This window comes from Aristolochia californica, unplaced genomic scaffold (genome assembly GCF_029961685.1).
Source record: "Aristolochia californica isolate CCGP_79_NKW_82.1479 unplaced genomic scaffold, dmAriCali1.0.hap1 SCAF_10, whole genome shotgun sequence".
NCBI lineage: Eukaryota > Viridiplantae > Streptophyta > Magnoliopsida > Piperales > Aristolochiaceae > Aristolochia > Aristolochia californica.
This window is the reverse complement of record NW_027181771.1, coordinates 31,395,097-31,420,905: the sequence shown is the minus strand read 5'-3', so window position 1 is coordinate 31,420,905 and position 25,809 is coordinate 31,395,097. Positions and strand designations below refer to the sequence as shown.

The 25,809-nt window shown below is 36.9% G+C and overlaps 2 protein-coding genes, 1 long non-coding RNA gene and 1 other non-coding gene across 4 annotated transcripts; 1 reads left to right on the top strand and 3 right to left on the bottom strand.

Annotated features, from left to right (window-relative positions):
* Positions 1-552: 552 nt before the first annotated feature.
* Positions 553-2,584, top strand: LOC137943081 (endoglucanase 13-like). Its single transcript, XM_068788774.1, has 6 exons — positions 553-744; positions 857-1,270; positions 1,459-1,545; positions 1,640-1,795; positions 1,882-2,163; positions 2,267-2,584. The coding sequence occupies exons 1-6, from the start codon at positions 553-555 to the stop codon at positions 2,582-2,584; spliced, it is 1,449 nt and encodes a 482-aa protein (XP_068644875.1).
* A 2,401-nt stretch (positions 2,585-4,985) lies between these two features.
* Positions 4,986-5,066, bottom strand: LOC137943278 (small nucleolar RNA SNORD25). The gene has a single exon (XR_011110617.1). It is a non-coding gene; the product is annotated as a small nucleolar RNA SNORD25 (small nucleolar RNA).
* A 2,551-nt stretch (positions 5,067-7,617) lies between these two features.
* Positions 7,618-21,643, bottom strand: LOC137943080 (uncharacterized). The gene is made up of 11 exons (XM_068788773.1): positions 21,516-21,643; positions 18,944-21,275; positions 18,165-18,294; positions 17,918-18,006; positions 12,825-13,063; positions 12,000-12,086; positions 11,777-11,876; positions 10,871-11,078; positions 10,522-10,765; positions 8,278-8,341; positions 7,618-8,041 (listed from the first exon to the last, which is right to left on the bottom strand). Exons 1-11 carry the CDS (start codon positions 21,641-21,643, stop codon positions 7,865-7,867), a joined length of 3,798 nt encoding a protein of 1,265 aa, XP_068644874.1. The 3' UTR covers positions 7,618-7,864.
* On the bottom strand, positions 21,642-23,271 carry LOC137936099 (uncharacterized). The gene is made up of 4 exons (XR_011109513.1): positions 22,984-23,271; positions 22,483-22,595; positions 22,200-22,313; positions 21,642-21,803 (listed from the first exon to the last, which is right to left on the bottom strand). It is a non-coding gene; the product is annotated as an uncharacterized lncRNA (long non-coding RNA).
* Positions 23,272-25,809: the final 2,538 nt, after the last annotated feature.

The window sequence follows — 25,809 nt, the reverse complement described above, 5'->3', positions numbered from 1 at the left end:
ACATGTGAAGTTGACTGATCAAAGTTGGGTATTTGTGATATTAAGTTGAAAAGTTGGATATTTGTTCTATTATTTAAAAAAAAAATAGATAAAATAGTAAAATTCTGTTAAGAGAGAACTCGAAGATTCTCTTTCCTTTCAGTTGATGGAAGTAATTCATAGTAGTTTTCTTGCAAGGATACTAAAGAATGAAGTACTGTCACTTACCAGTTCTAAAAGAGCAAATCAAATCGATAACCAGCCATTAGTTCATGCCTAATGGGATTCATTACCAATATGAAATCTTTTAAAGTAGTCTATCTGGATTGCAGGAAAAACAGGTGTGCAATATGCGAGAATTTATCATCCTTCCCATATTTCATACCAGATAAGAAAGGAAATAAACCAAAAATTGCAGGCAATTTAATCCATCCTTCTTCTTTTTTTCCGTAACAAGCATTGGACAGTCTTCAAGGGGCACTAGCACCATTTCTCCCATGGTGGAACTATAAATTCGAATTCGTGGGAGTGCCCATCTCCCCACCAAGTTGAGAGTAATCCCTGAATCTTCTAATGGCTTCCTCTCTTGTTTCTCTGCTGTTCTTTGCTCTTCTCGTTCATCAAAGCTCTGCTTCTATTGATTATGGTCTGGCCCTCAAAAACTCTATCTTGTATTTCGAAGGCCAAAGGTCAGGAAAGCTACCTCCTAACCAGAGAGTAAAATGGCGAGGAGACTCGGCTCTGTCCGACGGAAAGGACGTCGGAGTAGGCTATTCATCGAATGTCTACATTTACATTTAACATTTTGTGTTCATCACAGGAGGAAGAAATTGATTTACGAGCTTAAATGGGATTTGTTTTTCATCCGTTGATGCAGGAAAATTTGGAAGGGGGCTATTACGACGCGGGGGACAACGTGAAGTTCGGATTTCCAATGGCCTATACCATGACTGTACTGTCGTGGGGAGTAGTGGAATTTGGATCACATATGTCGGCGAAGAATGAGCTCTCTAATGCCCTCGAAGCGATCAGATGGGGCACTGATTACTTGATCAGAGCTCATCCGCAGCCGGAAATCTTGTATGGCGAAGTCGGAGATGGGGATTCAGATCATTCCTGTTGGCAGAGGCCTGAGGACATGACCACTCCGAGAAATGCTTACAGGATTGATGCCGCTCATCCTGGAACAGATCTTGCAGCTGAAACTGCTGCTGCTTTGGCTGCTGCTTCCGTAGCCTTCAAAAAGTCTCATCCCACATATTCATCGCAGCTTATTCAACATGCAAAGCAGGTTCCACTTCTCTTCCATCTTTTTTTTTTTTTTTTCTGATAAAAAGCTTTCGAATCAAATATATGAAATTGTGAATATCTGGCGGACAAATGAAAAGATCTTCCAAGTAATACAACTCTTATATATGGAATTTTCATGGTTGCTATTAGAGATGTAGTTCTGACTACTTACATGGTGGAAATATGCAGCTCTTTGATTTCGCTAATAAGTACAAAGCTCTATATCAGCAGAGCATCCCCGTCTCCTCGGCGTTCTATCAGAGCTCTGGTTATAATGTATTATTCCATCGCCGAAAGCGTCTTCTCCTCGTCTGTTTTTATCTTTCGTTTTACATAATAGGGTTCGTAAACTTATGAGCTACTGCAACAGGATGAATTGCTATGGGCAGCAGCTTGGCTGCACCGCGCCACAGACGAAAAATTCTACTTAGATTTCCTCGGTAACCCGCCTCAGGGTACTGGCGGCCCAAGACCGGAGTTCTCCTGGGATGACAAATTGGCAGGAGCCCAAGCTCTCGTCGGAAAAGTAGCGCGACTCTGCCACAATAAAATTTTGGTAGTTCATTTGTAGAAAGATACTGATCATCACTCTGCTATACCTGGCTGGTGCAGTTGGTTCTGGAAGGCAAGGTGAGGAACAACGGAATATGGGCAGATTACAAAAACAGCGTCGAACAGTTCATTTGCTCGTGCATTCAGAAAGGAAACAGTAACGTGAAAAGAACTCCCGGTGGATTGCTCTTTTGGCGCGATTCTCTTCCCATTCAATATGTTGCCTCGGCCATGCTCGTTACCACGGCTTATTCAGACTATCTAGCCAACGCCAAATCCACTCTTCAGTGCCCAGGAGGAGCTGTCCAGCCTGCTGATCTCGTCTCCTACGCTAGGTCACAGGTGAAATCAATCACCATGGAGGCTCGCGGACAATACCAAAATCTCCATCTCTTTCGTTTTCGGATGTTTGATCGAAATTAACTGTTCACGTGGCATTTCGCAGGTGGATTACATCCTCGGTGCCAATCCCAAGCAGATAAGCTACATGGTGGGATTCGGTAACAGGTTCCCGCAGCAACCCCATCACAGGGCGGCGTCAATCGTGTCGAAGTTCAAAGATCCAACGCCGGTGGGATGCAAGGACGGATTCGAGAAGTGGTTCAACAGTCAAGCACCGAACCCAAATGTGCTGGTGGGAGCCGTGGTCGGAGGCCCGGATGGAAACGATGGCTTCGCAGATCAGAGATCAAACGTTCAACAATCTGAACCAGCTACCACCACTATGGGTCCTCTTGTCGGCGTTATCGCAAGAGTTGCATGAATTCGATCTTTGGGCCAAAAATAAGAAAGGAAAAGTTTAGAATTATCTCCGACTGGCTTAACAGATATGAGTTGTAAATTGGAAATGGCGGAAGCTGGGCTGTCTCGAATGTCAAAAATGAAAAAATAAAATGGCACTCTTTTATAACAATTGAGATCTATCTGAATTTAGTGTCTTCAAGGAAGAAATTCGAATTCCTTATGTTTGAATGGGCATGATGGAAATCATTTTTCTGATTGTACAGGAGTTATTCAACCGGTGGACACTTATCATTAAAAAACACAATTAAAATAACATTTTGGTATATAGAAACAATAATTTGTAATTTTAGATCGAGCACTTTCAAACCCATACAAGTAGGGGTGGCATCGAAACGAGTCGAACCTGAACCTGCCTATGTTCGAGCTGGGCTTGATTTACATATTTTAAACTCGAGCTCAAACCAAAAATTGTAATGAGCTAGAGCCCAATAATTTTAACCGAATTCAAACTCAAACCTAAATTTAAAATTTTGCATACAATATATGTCAAATCAAATATATATAAAATTATGCATACATTTTACATAAAATTGGACATAACCTCTATACATTAACATTGCATAAAATTATCTATGCACTTCAATGACAGGAGAATTTTCTCCTGCCAATTAGAATGATTGTTTCCATTCAAAAGAATAATCTAGGAGAAATCAAAATTTGGAACATATAAAGTTTGAACAACCGCAAAATAAACAAAAATCATATTAAAACATGCAATAAAGTTAAATATTGAATATTTATCTATGTAAATAACTTCAAACAAATTAATCAATATGTCATTGTTATTTTTTATGTGGGCTTAAATTATAACACAAAAACGATTTATATCATGAGATCAAAATTTGTCTGTAAAGAAATTTTCTAGGCCTATGGGCAACTAGATTTTTTTTTTTTTTTAGTATTTCTATTCCATCCTAATTAATCACTTAAATACAACATTTACACTATAAGGTTAAATTATTATATCTTCATAATTAATCACAATTTTTATGTCATTAACTATATGTTACTAAGTTTAATGTCATTAGATATTTTCATAATTATGAATATTGTGGCTATTACTCAATTATTCAAATGTAAAGAAAAATATAACATCAAGATAATTGACTAAAATTATGCCAATTACTAATTCCTTATATTTATGTCAGCCAAATGTAAAATTATTTTATTCATATGAAGTAAATAAAAAATGACATTAAAAACAAATATACCAGTATCCAAATATATCACTCTAAGGTGAGATGGATTAGAGTTCATTTCCTTATATTTTAAGTTGAGGTCATTGGTTCAAATCCCATAGTCAATAATAATTTTTTTTCTTAGGATTTCCGTGTCAACCATGCAAGCCCAAATCAACTCAATTCAAACCTGGAGGTCATCTACAACCTCCAACCTAAACGAGTTGGTTGGCGAACCAAACTGAGCCTCGTATGGGTTGGGCTAATTTACTTACATTAATCAAAACCCGATCTCGAATTCAAATCGAGATCGAATTTATTAGAATCGGAGACGAACTCAACTATTCACTCGATTCAATGCCAAATATTTTGTCTATGAAAGTAAGATCACACCGTTTGGCTGCACTCACTCACTCAGTCTACATTTATATATTATAAATTAAACATTTATTTAATATTTTATCTAAATTTACAATTCTTATTTTTATTCTTAATAATTTTATATTTTAATCAAGTTAAAATTTATCTTTGTTAATTAAAAGAAACGTTAATAGTATCATTTATTTAAATTTTGTCATTTTAATTTTGTCAATAATTAATCTTTTTATAAATTCATATTTTCTCTTCTGTTTCCTTCATAGGACTGCCTCCATTCTCCTCTCTTCTTCGCTTCAATTTCTCATTTCTTCCCCAATTTCACCCAATCGTTATCCCAACTTCCCTCATCAGTACAATCACTTCAATCTACCCAAACCTTATTATTATCAATAGTAACTAAGAATGATAATCTCCTCCTTTCCTCGCGGCTGCATAAATACAATTAGAGTCAGTTCTCAGGAAGAACAAAATATTTTTACAACACTGCTGAAACTATTACATACCCACGCTGAAACAAAAATGGATGCAATGTTCGCTAAAAATTTACACAGTTGCTATAGCATTGGAAAGTTCTGTGGTGCCCCTGTGTCCAATTCAACCACAAGATTTGAGTTGGATAGCGGGGGGAACCTTTGTTTGTTCTCGCTTCGTTATAGCATGCCACTCGAGTAAAAGAATCAAGTAGCAATCAGAAAAATGGAAGAAAATGAAGCCATCTTAAAGCAAACGCCTAGTCCATTAACAACATAGGAATCACTGGTATTCAAACATTGAGTAGTGTAAAGAAAAGCAAAGAACATCGATAACAACTCAGTCCCTTAGATGTTCTTGAGATGCAATCATGTTCGCAAATCATTACAGGTCTGTAGAATCATCACAGTTGTTACCCAAAACAAAATAATCTTCGGACCATCAAATAACTACTTCTCATACTAAAACAAGTGATGCCATATACGAATTAATTTTCCTTCATAGGAAAAACAACGCGTGTACTTTATATCTAATTTCTCTGTCGTAGGAAAAGTAGGTCACAAAGAAATCAAAATCCCATTACAAGGTTGCGAGGAAGATGACATCCATTGTAATTTTTCGTGTGCTAGGTAAAAAGAAAAAAAAGAAAATCCACAAGTTACATGACTCGAGATCTCTTACATATGGATTGATCTCCCAAGACACCGACAAGAAACAAGGCTTGAAGGGTACAAGAATCAGGAGAAAAAACCTACTTAGTCTAGCTTCAAGGGAACGAGTCATATGGATATTAGGGTACTCCATCGACCAGATAGAGAAGCATACTTTATCATTTTGTACACAAGCGACGCGGCTAAACAAGCCATGGAAACCAACAAACCCATGAGAAGTAGAAGTTCCTCACAACTCTATTTAGTCAAAATATAAAAACTTAACAGAGATGTTCTCAATCTTTTCTCCTGCAGCAAAGATAATAATTGCATTGCTGCACAGAAAAAGAAAGACAGAGAGACCATAAGATCCGATATTGCTTCAAGGGAACGAGTCGATCGAGAACTGGGGAATCTCGCCGACCAGATTAAGAAGCTAAATTCGAACGAAAAGTGATATGAAAGCGCGACAGGGGGAAAAAATGGTATGAAACAGAGAATGGAAATACAAACCTGTTCACGAAACCATTAACGACGACCTCAACACCCCTGTGCCCGAAAGCCCCTCCTCCCCATCCATCTATTTTGAGAATCTCAAAAACAATCGGAGATGGGGAGAAGGGAACCAGCAACAGGAAACGGAACTAGGGCATCAACAAGGTGACGAACCCTAATCTCGGCCTCTTTGTGTCAAGGTAAGCGAAGGCGGTGACGCATATTTATAAGCAATATCTAAAGGAATCGAACGGTTCAGATGTGAGAACGCGAAATGAATGGCTGCAAGCAATTTCTCTCCTGGAAAACTATCAAAACCTCCGCAAGGGAATTCTAAGAAAATTACGAAAGTAACCTTCATTGAAAAAAATAGAATTCTCAGGAAACATAAATCCAATCAATGTGGGAAAGGATAAAAACATAAACTAGAAATTCTGGAATTCTTGGTACATAGGACGAGTATAATACAAAGATCTTTGGAATTCATGATAAGGCAATAAAAGGAAATCAAACTCATGTAAATATAGAAGAAGAGGAAAATGGAAAAACTTCTCTTGACAAGGTGACGTGAAACCAAAATATAGGAACTCCTAAAGAAGGAAAGATTCCCGTGTTAGTGCGGGAGAGTGGACTCTTGTTTGGATACCCATGGAAAATAAAAAAGAAAATGGAAGAAAAAATTTTAAAACTTTGATAATTAAAATTTTCTTTCAAATTTCTATTTCATTTCTTTTGACCCCAAATTCCAACATTTTGTGATAAAAAATTTATTAACTAATTTTCACTTATTTGATTTTCTCTCGATGACTTTCTATTGCTAAACGATAGAAAATACCTTTCTTTTCTTTTTTATGGGTCTCAAACATGCCCTTAGAGAAAAGCATGAGTCTTAAGGAGGGACTTCAAAATAAAAACTCCTTAGGAGGTAGTTTTGTAGGTAATGTGAAAGAAAAAATAAAAAAACTCTTTGGTAAAAATTTACACTAGAGTTTGAAAATAAACAAGAAACTTAGTCAAAAAGATATTAGAAACTCAAAAAAAGAATACAAAAATAACTTAAAAATTTTTTTTTTCATATGCAACAAGCTACCAACATAACTTTTTATTCTTTCAATGTCGATATCTCTTTGGAAACTTCGGATTAAAGAATGGTTTGTTGGGTTAGAAAATAGAACCACAAATATTTATTTTGAGATATAATTATTTATATAAATTCTCATTCTTCATAGTACAAAATATCTAAAAAATGAAACTTTCTACAGTTACTCAAATACTCTCTATTGCCTATCATTTGCCATTTTATATATCGATTTCTCTTTATATATAAATCCAATTGAAAAAGTTATTTTTTGTTGAAAATTTTACTCTCACATATAATTCATGTAGACTCTTCTTCTCCTGTTTTTTTTTCTTCTGTTTTTTTTTCTTTGACTTTGCTTTAACACATGATTCATGTAGACTTTGCTTCAACTTTGAGACCTCATTTGTAAAAAACACACCTACAATTCCACGAAACTTGTATGTTGTGCATAAGATTTGTTTTAAACTCCTTGATATGACTTCTTCCCCCAGTTGCAAGGGAAGGGAGGGTAACGCTTGGCATTCCCCTCTTTCTACTCTTTCTACGCTTGGTTCCCACCTCTGTCAACAAAGAAGTCAAACAAGCACCGACTCTTGGAACTCTTTGAACTCAAAGAATGCACATTTAATAATACCTAAACCAAAATTCACAGCCTCCACTGTAGAGTGTCCACTGTGTGTGTGTGTGTGTGTGTGTGTGGATGAATAGAGGAGTAATCCAATTGGCAAAGACAGTAAACTGAAATAGGATTAATAATTACATATCAGTCTAAGTGGAAGGTTAGTAAAATATACAATAGAAACATGCTGTTGAAAGGGCATCTCGACAAATAAGTTAGCTGCATCTGCACTCGGCCTGTACATGAACTTGGAAGGCTGACCAAAATTCCATCTGTGGATTCCCCTCTTTTCTCTCTACCAAAAGAATCTGTACATCCATCATCCAAAAGCATACTTCCATTTTGGGGGGTTGGCCTACTCAAAGATTTAAGTGTTTGGATTGATTATAACTTTCTCTTTGTCAATTCTCCTCCGGCTGTAGAACACACCGTATCTTCTTTCAGCAGGATTCTTATGTAGACTCTCTCTCTTCTTGCCACTCCTGTTCCTGCGTGAATAATGCTGTCCCCGAAACCTACAAATTGGGTTATTTAATTGTTTCACCTGCGGAGACATAACAGAGATCAGTAAGCTTGATCCTTAGGAAAGGACAATAATTGCAAAACCATAAGCAATTATACACAACAGCAAATATCCGTGATCACTTTTTGGTTTTCACATTTTTTGCGTCTGTTTGGTCACCATCAGTTGAGCCTTCAATGATAACATAGACAACCCATATGGTTTGCTTGTTACAATAACTAACTGAAAAGTGCTTTCATCCATAGAAAGGGTCGTACCTTGACATTAGGCGAAGCCCTGTCAGTGAAACCAGAAACTTCTCCATTTTCTGATGCACCATCCCTGGAAGGGTCTTACTGGTTAATATATACACAAATATGCCAGAACACTATTGTGTGATTGATAATTACATAAGTGCAAAAAAAAAAAAAAAAACCAGAAAGACAGCCAAGAATGTGCTAAATGGGCACGGGCCTTGGGATCTGTCATGCTAGTTCACATTTTCCATATATAAAGGAGTTGCAATTGAAATGTACAAAAATGTACCAAGAATGAACTGCATGATGGAATTCCCTATGTCAAAGGCTTCAAACCAGCTGTCATATATTGATTGCCTTGAAACAGTGACTGATAAAATACTGATTGGAAACTATGCTACATACCCACAAAACTAATGGAATGGCCAGACGAACATTCCCCATGAACGGCTACCATAATGTTTACCTCACTGTATAATTGCTTGACAACTACAACTTGCCCTCTAGAAGGGTCGTGAGGGAACATAAAATGATACCAAACACTGAAACAATAATTATAGGCCTTTCATATATTGAATGAGAACCACTGATTGCTTCTTCTCTTTTTCTTGATAGTGGAAAACCACTGATTGTTCTCTTCTGTTTTTTCCTTTTTTTTCTTTTTTCGGGTATGATTGATCTCAATAATTTGTTTCATAATGTTAGAAAATACATCCAGGGGTATTTTGGTCATGTTACCATTTCAGTGGTTAATTTTCTTTATGTACTCTTATTCTACATATTACATTATATCAATGGTTAAATTTTCATGTACATAGGATGTGTAGTTAGGGAGATATAAAGAGATTAAGGTTTATTAAGTGTATAGGGGCATTTTTGTAATTTGTAACTCAAAACACTTATTTAAAAAGTCTGGGAATTCGTGCACAGTTCCCAACGAAACCTTTTGAGGCTCTTCAGAAAATTCTTCTTCTCCTTTCCCCTTATCTCTCAATTTTCTCCTATTCCTTCACACAAATCTTGATTTTTACACATAAAAGGTAAGCAAAGAAAAACAATGAATTTTTTCTCTGTTTTAGAGTAAAAAACCTTCAATTAATTCACTTCACATGAATATATTCTCACTTTGTCAAATTTCATATGACATCATTTATACCTAGAGAGGAGAACTTCACAGGCATGCGTTTTATGGGTATAAACAAGTAGGATCAGAGGTAATAATTCTGGAAAAAGAACTCTGAGATGTAAGTTATGGAGTTCATATTGGGTGATACATATATTTAGGAGTAAGCAGGTATGGACTTCATTTCCCTGAATGTCTTGCTTGATACATATAATAGATTGCTTCTAGCTGTTTCAAGGTTTAATAAAAAAGTTCACCATCTTCAAAAAAAAAAAAAAAAAAGTATTGTTGGATTTCTTTCTTAACTACTGGTTTCCAATTTAGCAAATCACTTCAATTGTAATTGAGAAGTTACTAAAAGTTCTCTTTTTATGTGCTGGAGCAGCTACTAGTTACAAAACCATACCTAGAAGTTCAAGTTCTTCTCTTTGAACTTGGAAACCACAAATTCCTTAAGAGTAGAGAAAATGGGGGCCAGATTACTCATATTTCAACCTTGTCTATCAACTGATTTATAACAGTTTTTGTAGCTTTAGAGTCTATTGAGTGGGAAAAATCCCACATTAAAAAGGGGGAAGAAAATTTAATGACTTATAAGGTAAATAATAGGCCTCCTAAGTCATTTTGGGATGGAACCGGGCCCAACCTAAAAAATAAGTGGTGTCAGAGCAGGTTGTGATTGTGGGCTGATCCCCAGTTTGTGCTCTCCAAATTATCTGAGTATTGTGGGCTCCGTGAGGTAGGAATCTGTGTGATGAGCTCTATGAAGTGGAAGAGGGTTTGTACCCACGTCTCACCCTATTATGTGTAAAGCCTAGACGTGAGGAGTGTTGAGTGAGAAAAAGTCACACATAGGAAAGTGGAAAGAAAAGTTATGGCTTATAAGATTAAACAATGGCAGTGGCTAATCATTTTGAGATAGAATATGGGTCAATCCAAAAACCCAAGAGAGTCCAAAATAAATATTGTGAGAATGATAAATCATCCTCCAAAATAAAATTCTTTGATCACTATAAAGGGATATAAAACATTTTTAAAACCTACAATCAAATCTCCTATGATCCTGTTTTAGTTTTACCTTTCTACCAATAAAAATTCTACACTTTAAACTTATGGATATGCATAAGAAGAAGGGAACATACTGTAGCAATCTCTGTTGTAGTGCTTCCCCTTGCTCAATTTGCTCATGTTCTGGGATCAACCCATCTGAATACAAGCCCACCTCTTTGCTGGTAGTAGATTCGGTACCTGATGGAAACTCTAGGAGACCCATAGGCTTCAATATTTGGATGGGCTCCACAGTCTGAATGACAACTTGCATGAGACTGCATCCACTCTGATCTGTTTCTCCATTACGGCTCCCATCTCGGATGATAACTTCATTAGCTGCAAAACAGGTTGTAACTACTGAACAATTGTACCTCATCAGAAACAGAGTTTCGGATGCAAAAAAACTAAAAAAATAGTGCCTGAAACACAAATTGGATGTACCTCTGGACTGCTTATTTTTTGTTAAAACTGGCGGTACTAGGATTTTTTGGCACATGGTTGTGGCTTGAAAATCCAGAAAAGTGTACTCCAAAAGTTCTAGACGTTCAGACCGAGTAAGCTTGGTAAAGCCAAAAGATGTTGTCCATGCCTCCAAAAGCTGACTGACAGCAGGCACTATCAACTTCTCAACTCCTAAATGAGCAAGAAACTGCACAGCATATATGCCACAGACGAGGCATCATATCAGTAGCTTCCCAACTTTGCACATACACAATAGAGCATTTAGGTCTCAAAACGTCTTTCTGCACTTCTTTTCTTGAGAAAAATGAGAATCTCATTAACAGAGGAAAGAATTACAACAAGGAAACCAGCACAAGAAGATGTTGGCTACACCAAATTTCAATAAAAGACATGAAAAAGAAAGAAAAAGTACAACCAAAACATCATGAATAAATGTTAGGGATACATCTTTCTGCACTTTCCTGTTTGAACTTGCAATCATACATCATATGTACGTAGAAATCTACTTAAACTGACCATCATAATGAATGAACTTGTTGAAAGACTTGCATCAAAATCTTTTGTTGAATGGTATACCAACAGTAGTAAGCAAAAAAGGAGAAGAACCCTTAACTAACCAAACAATAAATTGTAACAAAGTCCCAGTCACAAGCAATTGATTTTTTTCTCTACATGTTTAATGGACTTGTAATGTATTAAGAGAGCCAGCGTGAAGCAAGTTTCTCCAGATATCAATTGAAAAGTTTAGAGTCGAAGTGAACTGGAAATTGACATCTACAAGACCAAATTCACTCTAAACTCAATCCAGACAGCAAAAAAATATTAAACTGATTGTGCTTCACCAACATGAACATACCTTCGTTACCCAAAAAAACTTTAAAATACCTTCTCTACTTCATTCACCAGAAGGCGGCACATTCCCTGTCGACGGTATGGAACACGAGTAGCAACTAGAGGCATTTCAGCAACCTTTTCACCATGGATCCTAAAACAAGATTCCCAGACATGTAAGAAATCATTTAAAGAAACTGTATATGCCACAAAAGATGGAAATTTTCTTATTATGGAGCAAAGGAAAAGATAAGAGCCATACTATGATCGTGTTTACCTGATTGTTGCCACAGATATAAGTTCATCATCCTTTTCCAATATCATGGTATAGAATCCCTGGAAATTCAACCGCCTTAGCTCTGACCTGCATCCAGTAGAAGAAATGAAATACAGAGGTTAAAACACTTGAAAATACAAGACTAATTTTCCTATATTCAGATGAATCCAGATTTCCATTAAAGCGTGAGGGATAAACAAAACACCCTTGAAAATTGGAATAGTAAAAATAGAGAATTTGAAGATATACTGAGAGGACAGAGGTTCACTTTCCTACTAAACATCACTCCACAATAGTGACTGAACAACAAAGGAACCAAATGCAAATAACAGTAACCGAGTCTCGCAGATGTCTCCACATAGTTTCCATGCAATTTTGACATCAATTATTAAAAAGTAGGGTCAAAACAAACAAGATCTGTCACATATTCCATATATAAAGAAGTGGCATTGTCATAAACTTGACGACGGCTGAATTTTTAGTGCTTGCTTTATGCAATCAAAAACATAGATTCTATCTGTTTCACATGAATCCCAGATAATGGCAATCCTAGTCAACTCTAAGACCATTTCAATTTCTTCTCTTAGTTTTACCTGCTCTCTTCTTGTAGCAACTATATTGTCATGATAGTTCTTTGTTCTCATTTAATAGAATATTTGACCATTCAAAAAGAAACAGTGCACCTTGGTCAGTGACTCCCATGACATATATGGCAAAAAACAAATTTTATTTTTATTTTGGAGAAATGGTGATTTGCTTAAATAAAGCTGACCATTATATGGCAAAAAATTTACAGAACAGAAAGTAGAGAAGATAGTGTCTCACCAATTATTGAAAAGGACATCTGTGACCAGATCTCTCTTTGTTCGTGGCTCAGTGATGGGTACAAAACACTCATGCAGTACACTAAGTGCTACCCAAAGCTTGCTGTGTTGTTCAGTAATTGTTTCATAAGCAGAAGATGAAAAACTGATTTCTTTTCTTGATCTCAAAACAGTCCAAGACAATCCAGTTGCACCAACAGGCTTTGATTTTCCTAAATATTTCTGTAGAGCAGTGAACGTCTGATCATCAAAAAGAGCATTAGAAGCTGTCCAAGTCATATTGATATAGGAAGACAATAATATAAAGTGAAGTAAGCAATAAGTGCACAAAAGCCAAAAAGAAGTTTAATTACAAAAAATATACAAGAAAATGGAATTAAACATTACTAAAATCATACTAACAAGCTCTAAAAATCCATTAAGAAGCTTAAATATAAGAGGACACATAAAAGATCTGAAATCATCAATAGTGAGTAACCAACTAGTGCATGACAAGTGCATATAAAATATAGCTCCATTGCCCAAAAAGAACCTACAAACCGTGAAGAGTCCTAGCAAAAGATGTCACATGAAGCATATTAGAAAATGCCACTTGTAAATTGTTAGAATCTAAGTAAGGGTATTTTGATAATTTCCTTCTATTGGTATACGTATCTGAAAATAGTTATAGGCTATGTTTCATGTTAGAAGTTTGTTAAGGAATAGTCCCACATGGATTAGTGAGTACAAAGATCTTGAGTTTATTAGTTGGAAAAGAGGTTTCCTAAGTTGGCTAGTCATTTTGGGATGGGCCTTGGACCCAACTTAACATGGTATCAGAACAGATACTCATATGTGGGCTTGTACCTAAACTATCTACTTGTAGAGCCACAAAAAAAAAAAAAAAAAAGATGACCTACACCTAAACTGCCTACTCCTAAATTATCCACTTGTAGAGCCACAAAAAGAGGGTTTACACGTGAGAGGGAATGTTAAGGAACAATCCCACATGGATTAGTGAGTATAAAGATCTTGAGTTATTAGTTGGGAAAGAGGTTTCCTAAGTTGGCTAGTCATTTTGGGATGGGCCTTGGACCCAACTTAACAAAGTTTATGGTGTTTGGCGAGATTTGGATTTTTATTTATTAGGCTATGAAGGACGAGACTATGAGGGGCATTAATGTAATTTTGTAATATGTCACCCTTAAGTCAATAAAAGAGGGCTTGGTTTTCCTCCAACGAGTGCTACTTCAAGCACTATATCTTCTTTCTTCTATCTATTTTCTCTTTCCTCTCTTTTTCTTTTCGAATTCCTTATTTTTTACATGGTATAAGAGCAGTAAGGTCATGTTTCAGACCTTAATAGGTGTTTGTCTTAACTCTTCAGAAAGTTGAAAGGGGAATTTCCTGATTTTTATCTGATTGGAGTTAAAAATCAGGCCTTTGTCGTTGCTTTCTGCCATAAACCAAGGGTTAATGGTTCCTACTACTAATAAGATCAATTCTGTAAAATAAGGGAATGAGGGGGGGTGTGGCGCGGGGCGGGCGGGAGTTAGTGCACCTTTGGTTCAACATCAATTGAATGATCTAATTCAACTTCAAGTTGGGTGTTAGTGTGGACGAGTTCAAATGCACTGGAAAACAATTTCCAGTGTTAGTGCCCCAAAATGAGAAATATAATCAAATAGAACATATATACCTAAACACCAAATTAACCAAAACAAACATGATTACTATACTAATAAGTAATTTAATGTATAATTAAAATACATTAATATACAAATTAATTAAATGAAATATTATATTAATTAATGATTGCAGTTTATTGTACATTAATACAATAATCAATTTCTCGTCTCCTTCATCTTCCCACCTGAACGTCCCGTCCTTCACCTCCACCGCCAAATCGTCCATGCAATCTCCTTCACCCCTCGCCTCCTTCAACTACTGGCTCGTCATGTACTTATCAAACCTCTCCAACAAGATGATTGCCTGAGATATTTGTATCAGCGCTCAAGGGAAATTTTGCAACGGCTCCTGCAGTATTTTGAAGAAGGACGTTGCCGTGAAATCCATCCTGGCATCCAATTCAACACCCACAAGAATCCAAATCTCAACCAAATCTTCTATTGCATTCACCAACAAAGCAAGCTTGAGATATCACAAAGTCCACAACAACTGGTTGAATACACTTCTTCGATTTCTTGGTCAGAAAAGATAAATCAACCAATATTCGAGATTGTGAATCCACCTCAGCCTACCAAAATTCATGCCAACAACCTCAAATCACAAGCCGCAAGTGGGATGCTTTTTAGTTGGTTTGAAGGCTAAGCTCCACCAACTCGTTATCCAACATATGTGCTTGTATTGTTTGCGTCCCTTGGTGTCTCTGGAAGGAGAGGAACTCCAGACAGTTTGATTGTGTTTTTCGCTTTGCTATTGAGGTTTCTTGTACGGTCACGGGGCTCATCTCTACCTGAATCCGCACTCGAAAAGAATTCACTTGCCTCTCTTGTGCCCCTACCCACACCAAATGGAAGATTATTGCTCAGATGTCTATTTCCTTTGCTCCCCGCTGAGTTGTTATTTGGGCGCTTCCTCCCATCAGTTATTATAAGCTTAACTTTGATGGTAACACCTTTGGGAACCCGGATTTGGCTGGCTTTGGCGGGGTGATTTTTTTATCCCAGAGGCATTGTCATTATCTCTTACTCTGGTCGTCTCGGCATTGTTGACTTGACCACAACTAAGCTCTCCAGACTCCTTCATGGCTTGCGCATATTTCAAGATCGCTTCAGAGGTCCTCTTATCGTGGAAGGAGACTCCAAAGTCGTCATCAGATGGTGCTTCATCTCATTCTCCCCCCCACCCCACCCCTTGGCGTCACTGGCAGTTTTATCTTGATATTATGGACATTGTTTCCACTATTTCTTGTACTTGGTCTCATTTACTTAGATCAGCCAATTCAGCTGCTGGTTTGTGTGCTAAATTGCCACCCACCCCCTTCAATCTCTTGTTGTTAGGGGAGGCCTCCCTTGATGTATTTTATTTCTCTTTAAAATAAAATTATCACCATTTCAAAAAAAAAAAAAAACGTATGTTGCTAAGCATTTTTTTCAAAAAGCAAAGGCTCTCCCAAGGTATTTATATTCGAGATCAGTTCTCACCAGATGGGACGACCATGAGGTTTTCTCAACATCTCTTCCTTCCAACTCCTAGTGGCCTAACTCAACAACCCGTTGATCCTCTACTAGGAGTAGATGTCTACAAAAGCCCAATACGATGGGGCAATAGATGACTCAAGTTGCAATGATAGCAACTGAGTGAATGAGATTATTGTAGGGGGGGTAGAATGTTGGATACTATCAAATTTAGTAGAGAAATTATGTCTTTTATAAAGGAATTGATGTAGTTTCGGTGTAAGCGGAACATAAAAGGAATTACTTAGTTTTTTTTTATGAAAGGTGATTTTATTAAGAGAGCAAAAAGGAGCTTACTCCTGACAACAAGAGATTGCAAGTTGCAGTGATAGCAACTTTAGTTTATAAGAATATTGATGTAATTTGTATGTAAGTGAAACATAAAGAGTAGGGTTGCAATCATCTATTTTATGAGGAATTTATGGTTGAGAAGGGCAGCCAAGAAAAATCCTATATCTATTTTCTCTGTTGTATCTTCTCGCAAGTTTGTTTATCTTCTTTTTTATCCTTTGAGAAAACCTTATTCCCATTGTTGAACACTATCTTCCCTCTCCACTATAGACTTTAGAAAGTTTGCAACACATTAACTCCACTCCGAGTGGTTTTGGGGAAAAATTCCACTTCAGTTACAAAGTAATTCACAATTTAGTTGGGTCTGACTTTCAGCACCTTTTTAGTTATTTAACTTTCTTCAAGTTACCAAAGAAAGTTCAACGAACCTCCACTCAAGTCAATCACATGCTCTGAGCAGTAATGTGTATCCACATATGTGAGAGATTGTTGAAGATCTTACTTCCATTGGGAAGCAATAGGCAAACTAGTGTAAATATTTGGGTTGGCCTTCCACTTTAAAACTTGTGCTCTTTGAGTCGTATGGCTTTCTTCTAGAGGGAAAGTGGTTACTGGAGCAGTTAATAGCAATGTTCTTCCACTACTTGCATAACTTCATAAGCAGTTAGGGAGAGTATAAAGAATTTCTGGTAGATGAAAAGAACTTCCTTTTACTCTTCTAATTTTTTTCTTCTCCTCTCCTTCACTTTTCTTCACCTATTTTCTTTACATTCTTTTCTGAAAATAGATCATCAGAAAATGCTATTTCCCCCACATGTTGTTCTCCTTTCTTCCTCTCAACCTTGTGTGAACAGTAATATGAAGGAGCACACTAATTCTGCAGTTCTATCTTATGCAAAATATAATGTAAGAAATCCAGGTCTGGGATTGCAATTCCAATTCCAATTCCAGGTCTCTCTCTTCTTAGTTTTTTCAGATGGTAACATTCTCAACTCGGAAAAAAATGAACAAAATGGCCACAACGGGAAGATTTTCCAGAGGCCCAGCAAATAACAGTTAAGGGTTCCTTCAGCAACTTATTGTGGGGGATCATTTTCCAAATAAATGTCCCTAAAGCATTATGAGGTGACACTGTCTTTTCATGGGGGTGATGCTGCGGGCCTTCAACAACCTGTTATGGGGGATTTCTTTCCGCTTTCAGCTTGATCAAAGATGAACAACCTTACACACCATAATGAAGAACAAGGAGATTTTACATAATGCATATAAAAATTAGGAAAATATAATTTTTAGACAAAGACAAAGAATCTCTTAACCTGAAGGGCAGATGATAATATTTTTTTCAAGTGAGGGCAGATGAAAATATTACAAAAGAACCAACAAAAAAAGGGAAAAAAGAAACAAAAGATAAACAAAGTCATGCATTAAAGTAACTGTACGAACACAAATAGAAGAAAAGAAAAAGAAAAAAACTGTAAAAACAAATTCAAGTCAGGTAAATGAGCAAGAAATGGCAGAAAGTCCATAGCAAACCAAAAAATTCCAGTTTGACATAGCATGTGTCTTTTTGTGCAGAACGTGTCAATTCCTTGGAAAATTAATTTATAAAAAGGAAATTACCAACCTTAGAGCATTTTCTGCCACAAAACCAATTTCCTAGTGGACACCTTTCTAGTTTCCTCTCTCCTCTCTCGCTCAGGCACCCCACATGATCTATATAACATCAAGAGACAGCCAAGCTTCAGAATTTTTATTTTTATTTTTTCATTTGAATATTTATCATTTTTTCCGTTGCCGGGACCAAGCTTCAGAAAATTAACTTTCAAAATGTCAGAACAAAATGATAATAAAAAGGTTGAAATCAATCTCACATTCACGCCTGCACTGATCACAGTATAAAATACTTCTTGGAGTGAACCTCTGATTGTCAGCGTCATATTCACTCTGCCCACATCTGGTGCACCTACAAGATGGGCAGCTCCATCTCCCTTGAAGTACATCCTGCAGAAATCCCAACAATATCATAAATGGAAGAGAAAAAACTAATAAATCACATGCTAGACCTCACATAATTTGAGGACTGTTTGTGCTACATCGACTATCTGGTGAAGATGAGAATAGATTTTTGTTTTTCTTCTAGTGTAATGGAACATAATTTCTCACTGACAACAGATTTCCATTGTATTCCTACTCACATAAAACTATCCTACACAGTTTGACATAGTTTCTCATCTACACTCAAGAACATGATAAAGGAAGAGATATCCTCACTGTCTAGTAGTGGCTAACAGAAGGTTAAAAGAAACCATTACATCCCCCCCTCCTACCTATTGTGGATTAGTCCCTCTGCGGCCACTCATCTTCAGACTCTCTCCTTGAGAGCCAATAGTTTCAATTAAGACACAGGCACCACAAAATGATTCTGGATCCATTTTAATACAGGTACAAACTGTTAAAAAGAGTTGGTCAAAGAGAGAAAGTAAAACAGGTCATTTTTTTTTGTAGAAAAAGTTTCATAGGCATTTCCTAAGAAAGAACAAATACCCCTTCCCCAAACTTTCACATCACAGAATCCTTAACTTTTTAAAACAGCTTCAACTCACAATTTTTTTTTCTGAATATGATGCAAGATAGATCCAACAAGACTAACCTGCACACTGACACAGCTTGAATGAAATGAAGATGGACAAGAATCACAATGTACCAACTGACCCCCATAGTGACAAACAGAGCAAATTTTGTCCCTCTCATAAGAAGAATAATCACCTTTCTTTCGCTCATTTAAATCCAATCTTTTGTATCCACCCTCCTTACTGTGTACTAGTTGCATTTGGCACTGCATTAGGGACCTCCCATCTGATAAAAAAATATTATTGGCTGGACACTGACTAGCACTTCCAGCATGAACCTCAAACTTGGCAAGACTATACACCTTTCTACAACACTTGCACTTGATTCCTTCACGTGTAACAATTCCTTTCGCCATGACTAGTTCACCTCTTCTATGAATATAAGATACCCTTTGCCTTGGTAATATCATGTCACTGTCCATCAGCCAAGACAAAATTGTCCGAGGTGAGTGTTGACTTGGACCAACTCCATCAACAACTTGTAATGCCCTTTTGCTTGATCGCAGAGCCCATCTGAGGCACCCCCTTTCTGGTTTATCACCTTTTTTTATCAGAACACGAGATGGGTTTCTTCTTTTTAGATTTGTATCACACAACATTGCAGCTGTCAACCTATATTCAATCAGTTCTCCATAATTTCTTCTCTTGCGACACTTCCTAGTTCTTCTTCCTTTCAATGCTGTTTTGCCAAAACCTAGTTGTCTCAATTGTAACAAACACCATGAAGAACAATTTTCACTTTCCTCACCATGAGTTGGCACAAACACAGAAGACTGAGGTAATGTTTGACCGGGGTTTCCATAAACAGAATACATGGACTTTCCACTGGATGAACAACCAGCCAATCCTTCTTGTATGCATGCCTCACAAGCTGTACGAAGAGAACAATACCATTTACCATCAGGAGAGAGACAAGATAAATCATGACCTCCTTTTCTTGGTTCATACTTAAATCTCCACCCAATGAATGAAAGATGCATCATCACCTTACTCCTCATGTTGGTCACACTTTCCTCTAACTCAAGAATCCTCTTCCTTTTTCCTTTCATGTAAGACGTTTTTTTAGCATAGTTAACTACTGCTTCAGGGCAATACTCTTTTCCAATATCAATAAAAGGACACATCGGTGCCTCCCTCTCAGATTGGTCTTGCAACATACTGTATCCACCTTGCGCTTCTTCTAGCTCTTTGAAGAATTTAGGACTAGGATCAGTTGCCACAAATAATTCTTCATCAACTTCTTTAGCAACAGAGCAATTAGTGCCACTTCTACTGGAATTTCCTGAAGCTTGAGCCATATTTTCATGTTTGTCCAAACCTATACATGCTTCGTGAAGAGAATAGTAGTTTTTACCCTTAGGCGAAACCAAACGAATTCTAAGGCAGGACTTATCTTGTTTAGACTCAATCTTCCAACCTAAAAAGAGAAGGTGCTTCTTCACCTCGTCCCTTAAAGATAAGGGTGTGCAATCATCTCCAGAACCTTCAGATTCCCTTGGACAATGCTTCCTACTGTTTGAAAAAAGTGCAAGGTAGTCAATTATTGCTTGTGGAGAGCACTCATCAGAGAGACCCTCCATAGGTTTCCAAACCTTATCAATACTTGGGGCTTTACAAATTTTCTTTGCTCCAATAATCATCTCATTATGAAGCCTTGGGATAGGGCCAACAAGCTTTAGACACTTGCTTTTGACATGGACACTCAAGGTGTTCTGAACATCTTCTTCCAGCACAGAACCAATGGGATAATCAAGAGACATTACAGGGACATCTTTCGGAGCTTCAGAGGAAGATTTAGGTGATATTACTAAATCACCACATCCAGCGCCTTCACTAGGCCTCCTTTGAGGAGTCCACACTCCTTTTAAAGAGTCCCCAGTGCATTTGGGTGGACAATACTCAAGAGCAGTCCATTCAATGGGAACATCCAGAAGCACCATTTTCTTTTGTAAATCACATGGCAATTGGCATGCATGTAAACCTTCGGGGTATTGGGGATGACTGGAATGTTTGGCAGCATGTACAAGATTAAGGCAACAAGAACCAGAAGAGTGTCGCTTCCTTTCACACTGGAACTTACTATCAAAGTTAGTTTCACAAGCCAGATCCTCAGTAGCTTGGTCATAAGTGGGAAACATTTCATCAAGTGAATCCATGGGTAACTCTTTTTCCTTGTCAACAGCAGACCAACTTGATAAAACTTGTGATGCACTACTTATCCTTCTTTTATTTGGTAATACATCCAAAACTTCTTCACCCAAAAACCTTACCAGATCAACAACTTTCCTATCAGCTGCAGTAAGGTTCTCCGGAACTGCCACAGAGACTAACTTAGTCCATGAAAACCTCAACCTGCAATCCACTCCAATATTTCAATCTGAAACCAAAGCTATTTTTCAAATTACTGCAAAAATTTCTTATAGCCGACACTGAAAAAAATAATCCATTTCTCTCAACTGTCTTCAGCACTCCAAGAGAGATCCAAACTTTGCAAAGCTCCAAGTTTTCAGAAAGCTCGTTCCAATCTTGTGTGATCCTCAGATGTTCAATATGTACCTCATAGACATCACCTTTGTCAGGGAAGAAAACTACCTCTTTAGTGCACCTTTTTCATTGTCAAAGATTACAACAGCTTCCCACAATGCACCCTTAAAAAGGACATCAACACATAGTCCATAGGTAAGTGGAAATTTTTTAGCATCCAAATGAGATCGAGACATTTTGTTTTGTAGATTCCATAAGAAGACTCTACGCCTTCAAATTAGGCAAGGGGAATGATTTTCACTTAAGAGGTCAGTGTATTCCACAAGACGGCTTGATTTTATGTAGTCAATACCCACAATGCCATGACCCTTCCAATCCCTTGTCTATCCATTGAACCTGCATAATCACTTGTCATGTAAGAAGGTTTTCCTACTTGGATATGGTTACTCAACATATAACATCCCTATACATTATTAAAAAACTTTATTTTAATAAATAAAACAACTGAAAAAGGTCAGAAGAGTTTGGAAATGTTTGACAGAGACATATAACTCCAAGTTTCAGAGGTAGATAACCACTAAAAGAAAAAGTGATATGGAATGAACCAGGTATGTGCGTGTGTGTGTATTAATACAAGAAATCCAAACAGAAATATCTAATGTATATACAGTCTAAAGTATATAAGAATGAAGTATATTTAATCTAAAGTATATATTAATAATTTGACATATGGAGCAGATAACTCAAAAGCTGAACCAAGACAATGAAATTCTCATAATGGTAAATTTTCACCTCTTTTCTTTGCGAAATTAACTTTCATAAAGCTCAAAGGTCAAACAGATATTGGTGATATTCATCACGCAACGCCCAAAGGTCAAAAGCCACAGACATCCAAAGAAACATAACCTACAAAAAAGACAATTTTATTCCGGTCGTTGCTAATAGTAAAAAGAGGTAGAGATCACAGAGAAGGGGAAAATCTGGAAACAAAAACGAAATAGACCGACCAAAGAAAAAAGCACACATGAGGAAAGACGGAAGAAATGAAAACTCCAAGATAAGAAATCCCACGTACCTAGCAGTGTACGAAAGGTAATTCCAAATTCATCGTGGCCCGGGTAGCAACATCTTCTTCTTCACATACTTAAACTGATTCCGCCCGAAAGCAAAACAGTAAATAATTGTAGCCTATCACGCAGTAACAATTGAAGTCCCCCAATAGTAAACGAAAGTTGTCAGCAAGAAAAAGGAAAAAATTTATGCGAGAGGCTCAAGTTTCAACAGTGAATACTTATTATCCTCCTCAACTAAAAACAATGAAACCCTAATAAAACACATAAATGATGCAGGTCCCATCGAATTAAAGGTGTAGACTATTACTCCTAGTTCTCACTCAATTCTGCACAGGGAAAAAAGATTTCACGAGAATCATAAACTAAATTAGGAAAATTATAGGGATAGAAGTCGAGGGAAAACGCAAGGCGCCTTCAGCAGCTAGAATGAAAACCTTAATAAAAGAAAAGAAAAGAAAAAAAGACGGTCAGGAGCAGCATCCGCTTATTAAAAAACTACACACCTCAACCTTTTCAACGACAAGAAGCTTCCTCCTATCTCCCCCCGTGTTCTTTCTCTTCTTCTTTTTCACATCGTCAGTGAGAACAGCCATGCAAAGTGGTGGGCAATATAAGAAACAAATGGGAAGAAAACTGGAAAATGGAAGAGGGGCTTTTGCTTAAATAGTGAGCGGCGAGAAAAAGATCTCCCAATGTCGGGTGTAGCTCTGGCTGTCAGGTTCATCCTCAGATCTACTTGCCAAATTTACAAAAAAACAGGATCTCTTCTTCAGGTTCGAACTTCACCTTATCATTTCTCCATCTTTTAATTTGGACTGACAGAAAGTCTACGACATTTCTGCGAGAATCAGATTTACATACTCCAACCGACCCTTTCGGTCCGTATAAAAAAAAAAAATATATATATATATATATATATAATAAAACATAATAAAATATATGTAATTATTTAAAATTAAAGGATAAATTTTAAAAATATTAGATAGTTGTTCTAGATAATTAAAATAAAAACCAAAGTTCTGGATCAATTTAAATATATTGAATAAGATTACTTTGGTTCAAGTTTTACTCTTTTGATCAATTAAACCATGTTGGATCAGGTCAAATGAATAACTATTTATTATTTTGAATTGAGTTTGGTCAAATAAATGGGTCCAATGAAAACAGTTTCCAGTGTTATTGTCCTAAACGGAGAAAAATATAAAAAATAAGAGAATGAGTAACTTGTAATAATATATTTAAATAAAATATAATACCTAAGCCCCAAATTAGCTAAAACAAACATGATTACTACATGAATAACTAATTTAATGTATAATTAAAATATACTAATTAATTAAATAAATAAATTATATATTATATTATTTAATGATTGTAATTTATTGTATATTAATACAGTAATTACATGAGCCAATTAAATGTGCACATGATTAATTATAAAAAAAATAAAGTTAAAAATAACATAAATGAATATAATAAATTAAGTTATTAATTTAATAATAACATATGATATACTTTAACATAAAAGGGAATGATTAAACAAAAAGAATTGATCAAATGCTCACTATATATTTTTATGTATTATTAATTAATAATATTTTTTCAGTTAAATTTAAAACCATTGGTTTTATTAATTATAAAAAATGGTTAATTAAACCAAAATAAAAATATTATTTTATTAATAATACATGATGGATTTTTTACGTAGTATTAATAATATATTTCCACAATAATATAGATTTTTTTTAAACTGAGTTGACTCAGATTAACTCGACTGAACTCGACTGAACTCGGGCGAGTCCGGTCCAAGACTTAGGCAGAACCAGTGGTTTAATTTTTCCTAACTTAAAAAAAATTAAATCAATGTCTTCTTCCTCACAACGCTGCAACAGAGGCAGCCCTGAGGGGTGCTGCGAGGACTGCAACAAAGACAACGCTACACCACATGTGCTACAACAAATGCGCTCCGACAGGGAAAGGCGGCGTTGTGAGGGCTGAAATGGAGACGATGTTCGGCATCAGGAGGCTGGAAGGTACAGCAGCATGCTGGGATAGACCGAGAGGGAGAAGAGAGGGAGGCTGAGAGGGAGAAGCTAGTGGGAGAGAGAGAAAAATTTGGCCTCTCACAATGACGCGTCTCGCTCGCTTCTTCCAGATGATTAGCAAAATACTATGGAATCCGAAATCAGAAAATTAAATGGTGGGTGTTATCTTCGGATTCATTTGATTCAACAACATGAATTGGGCGCTGGTCCACCACTAATGACGTCAGGAGATGAACTGAGTAAGTCGGGTTAAAACTTGCCACTTTAATTAACTATGATAGATTGTGAGTGATTGCTTTGGAACTTAACATTCATATATTAGGGGGGGTTAGTCAACTTGAAGTCTGAGATGATTTTCAATCGCATGACGCCCTTCAACACTTGAAGTCGTTAGTGGAGCACATATGACATTTCATCTGGATGCAGGGGATGAAGCGGTCCTTCATCTCTACGGTTTAAAATCCTTCATCTCAAAGAAGGCCATATTTGATCTTCTTCGAGACGAAGGACGTGCGACGCTTGTTTTTCCCCTCTCTCTCCTCGCACCCCCCTCTCTCGCCTGTCCTCATTTCTTTTTTTTTCTTCCTCTCTCCCACACTCCCTCTCTCGTCTCCCTCCACCCCCGACGTCGCTGCTGCCTCTCTTCTCTCAGATTCTCGTCTCCGGCCTCCGTCTCTCGGTCTTCTCTCAGACTCACCCTCTCTCTCGCACCCCCTCTCTCGTCTCCATGCCTCCCTCTCTTCTCTCAGACTCGTTGTCAGGCGTAAACTGAAAGACAAAGCTCCAGAGACATCATTCGATATCGTTCGATTCTTTAGCGATATTCTTCCATCGTACTTCGGAACATGTCAACCAACTTGTTTCTATGCAAAAGTTTATGAAATTACCATAGAGTTTGTTTTTCTTTGTCTTTCTTAACGTCTGTTTCCTCAATTCCCATTTATTCGTTCTTTCAGGAGGTCATCGATCAATAGACCGCCTACTCCCAATGGTGACGAAGAACCGGAACAAGAGTTCACACTTCAAGAAATTATTAATATTAAGGTACTCTTTTCTGTAACGGTTTCTGAATCTTTCGATCTTGGAAGACTGTAGTCCTCTCGTTAATGTTTATAGGATCGGATAAATTGAGGTTTGCCCTCCCTGCTCGTTACTGCATAAATTGACTGTTGTTTTCCATATTCAAAATTTTTTTTACGTTTCGGAAATCGATTTGAAGGGCCAGTTAAAAGGGCAATAGACAAAATAGACAATTAGAGGTAAATGTTAAAACCTCAAACGAAA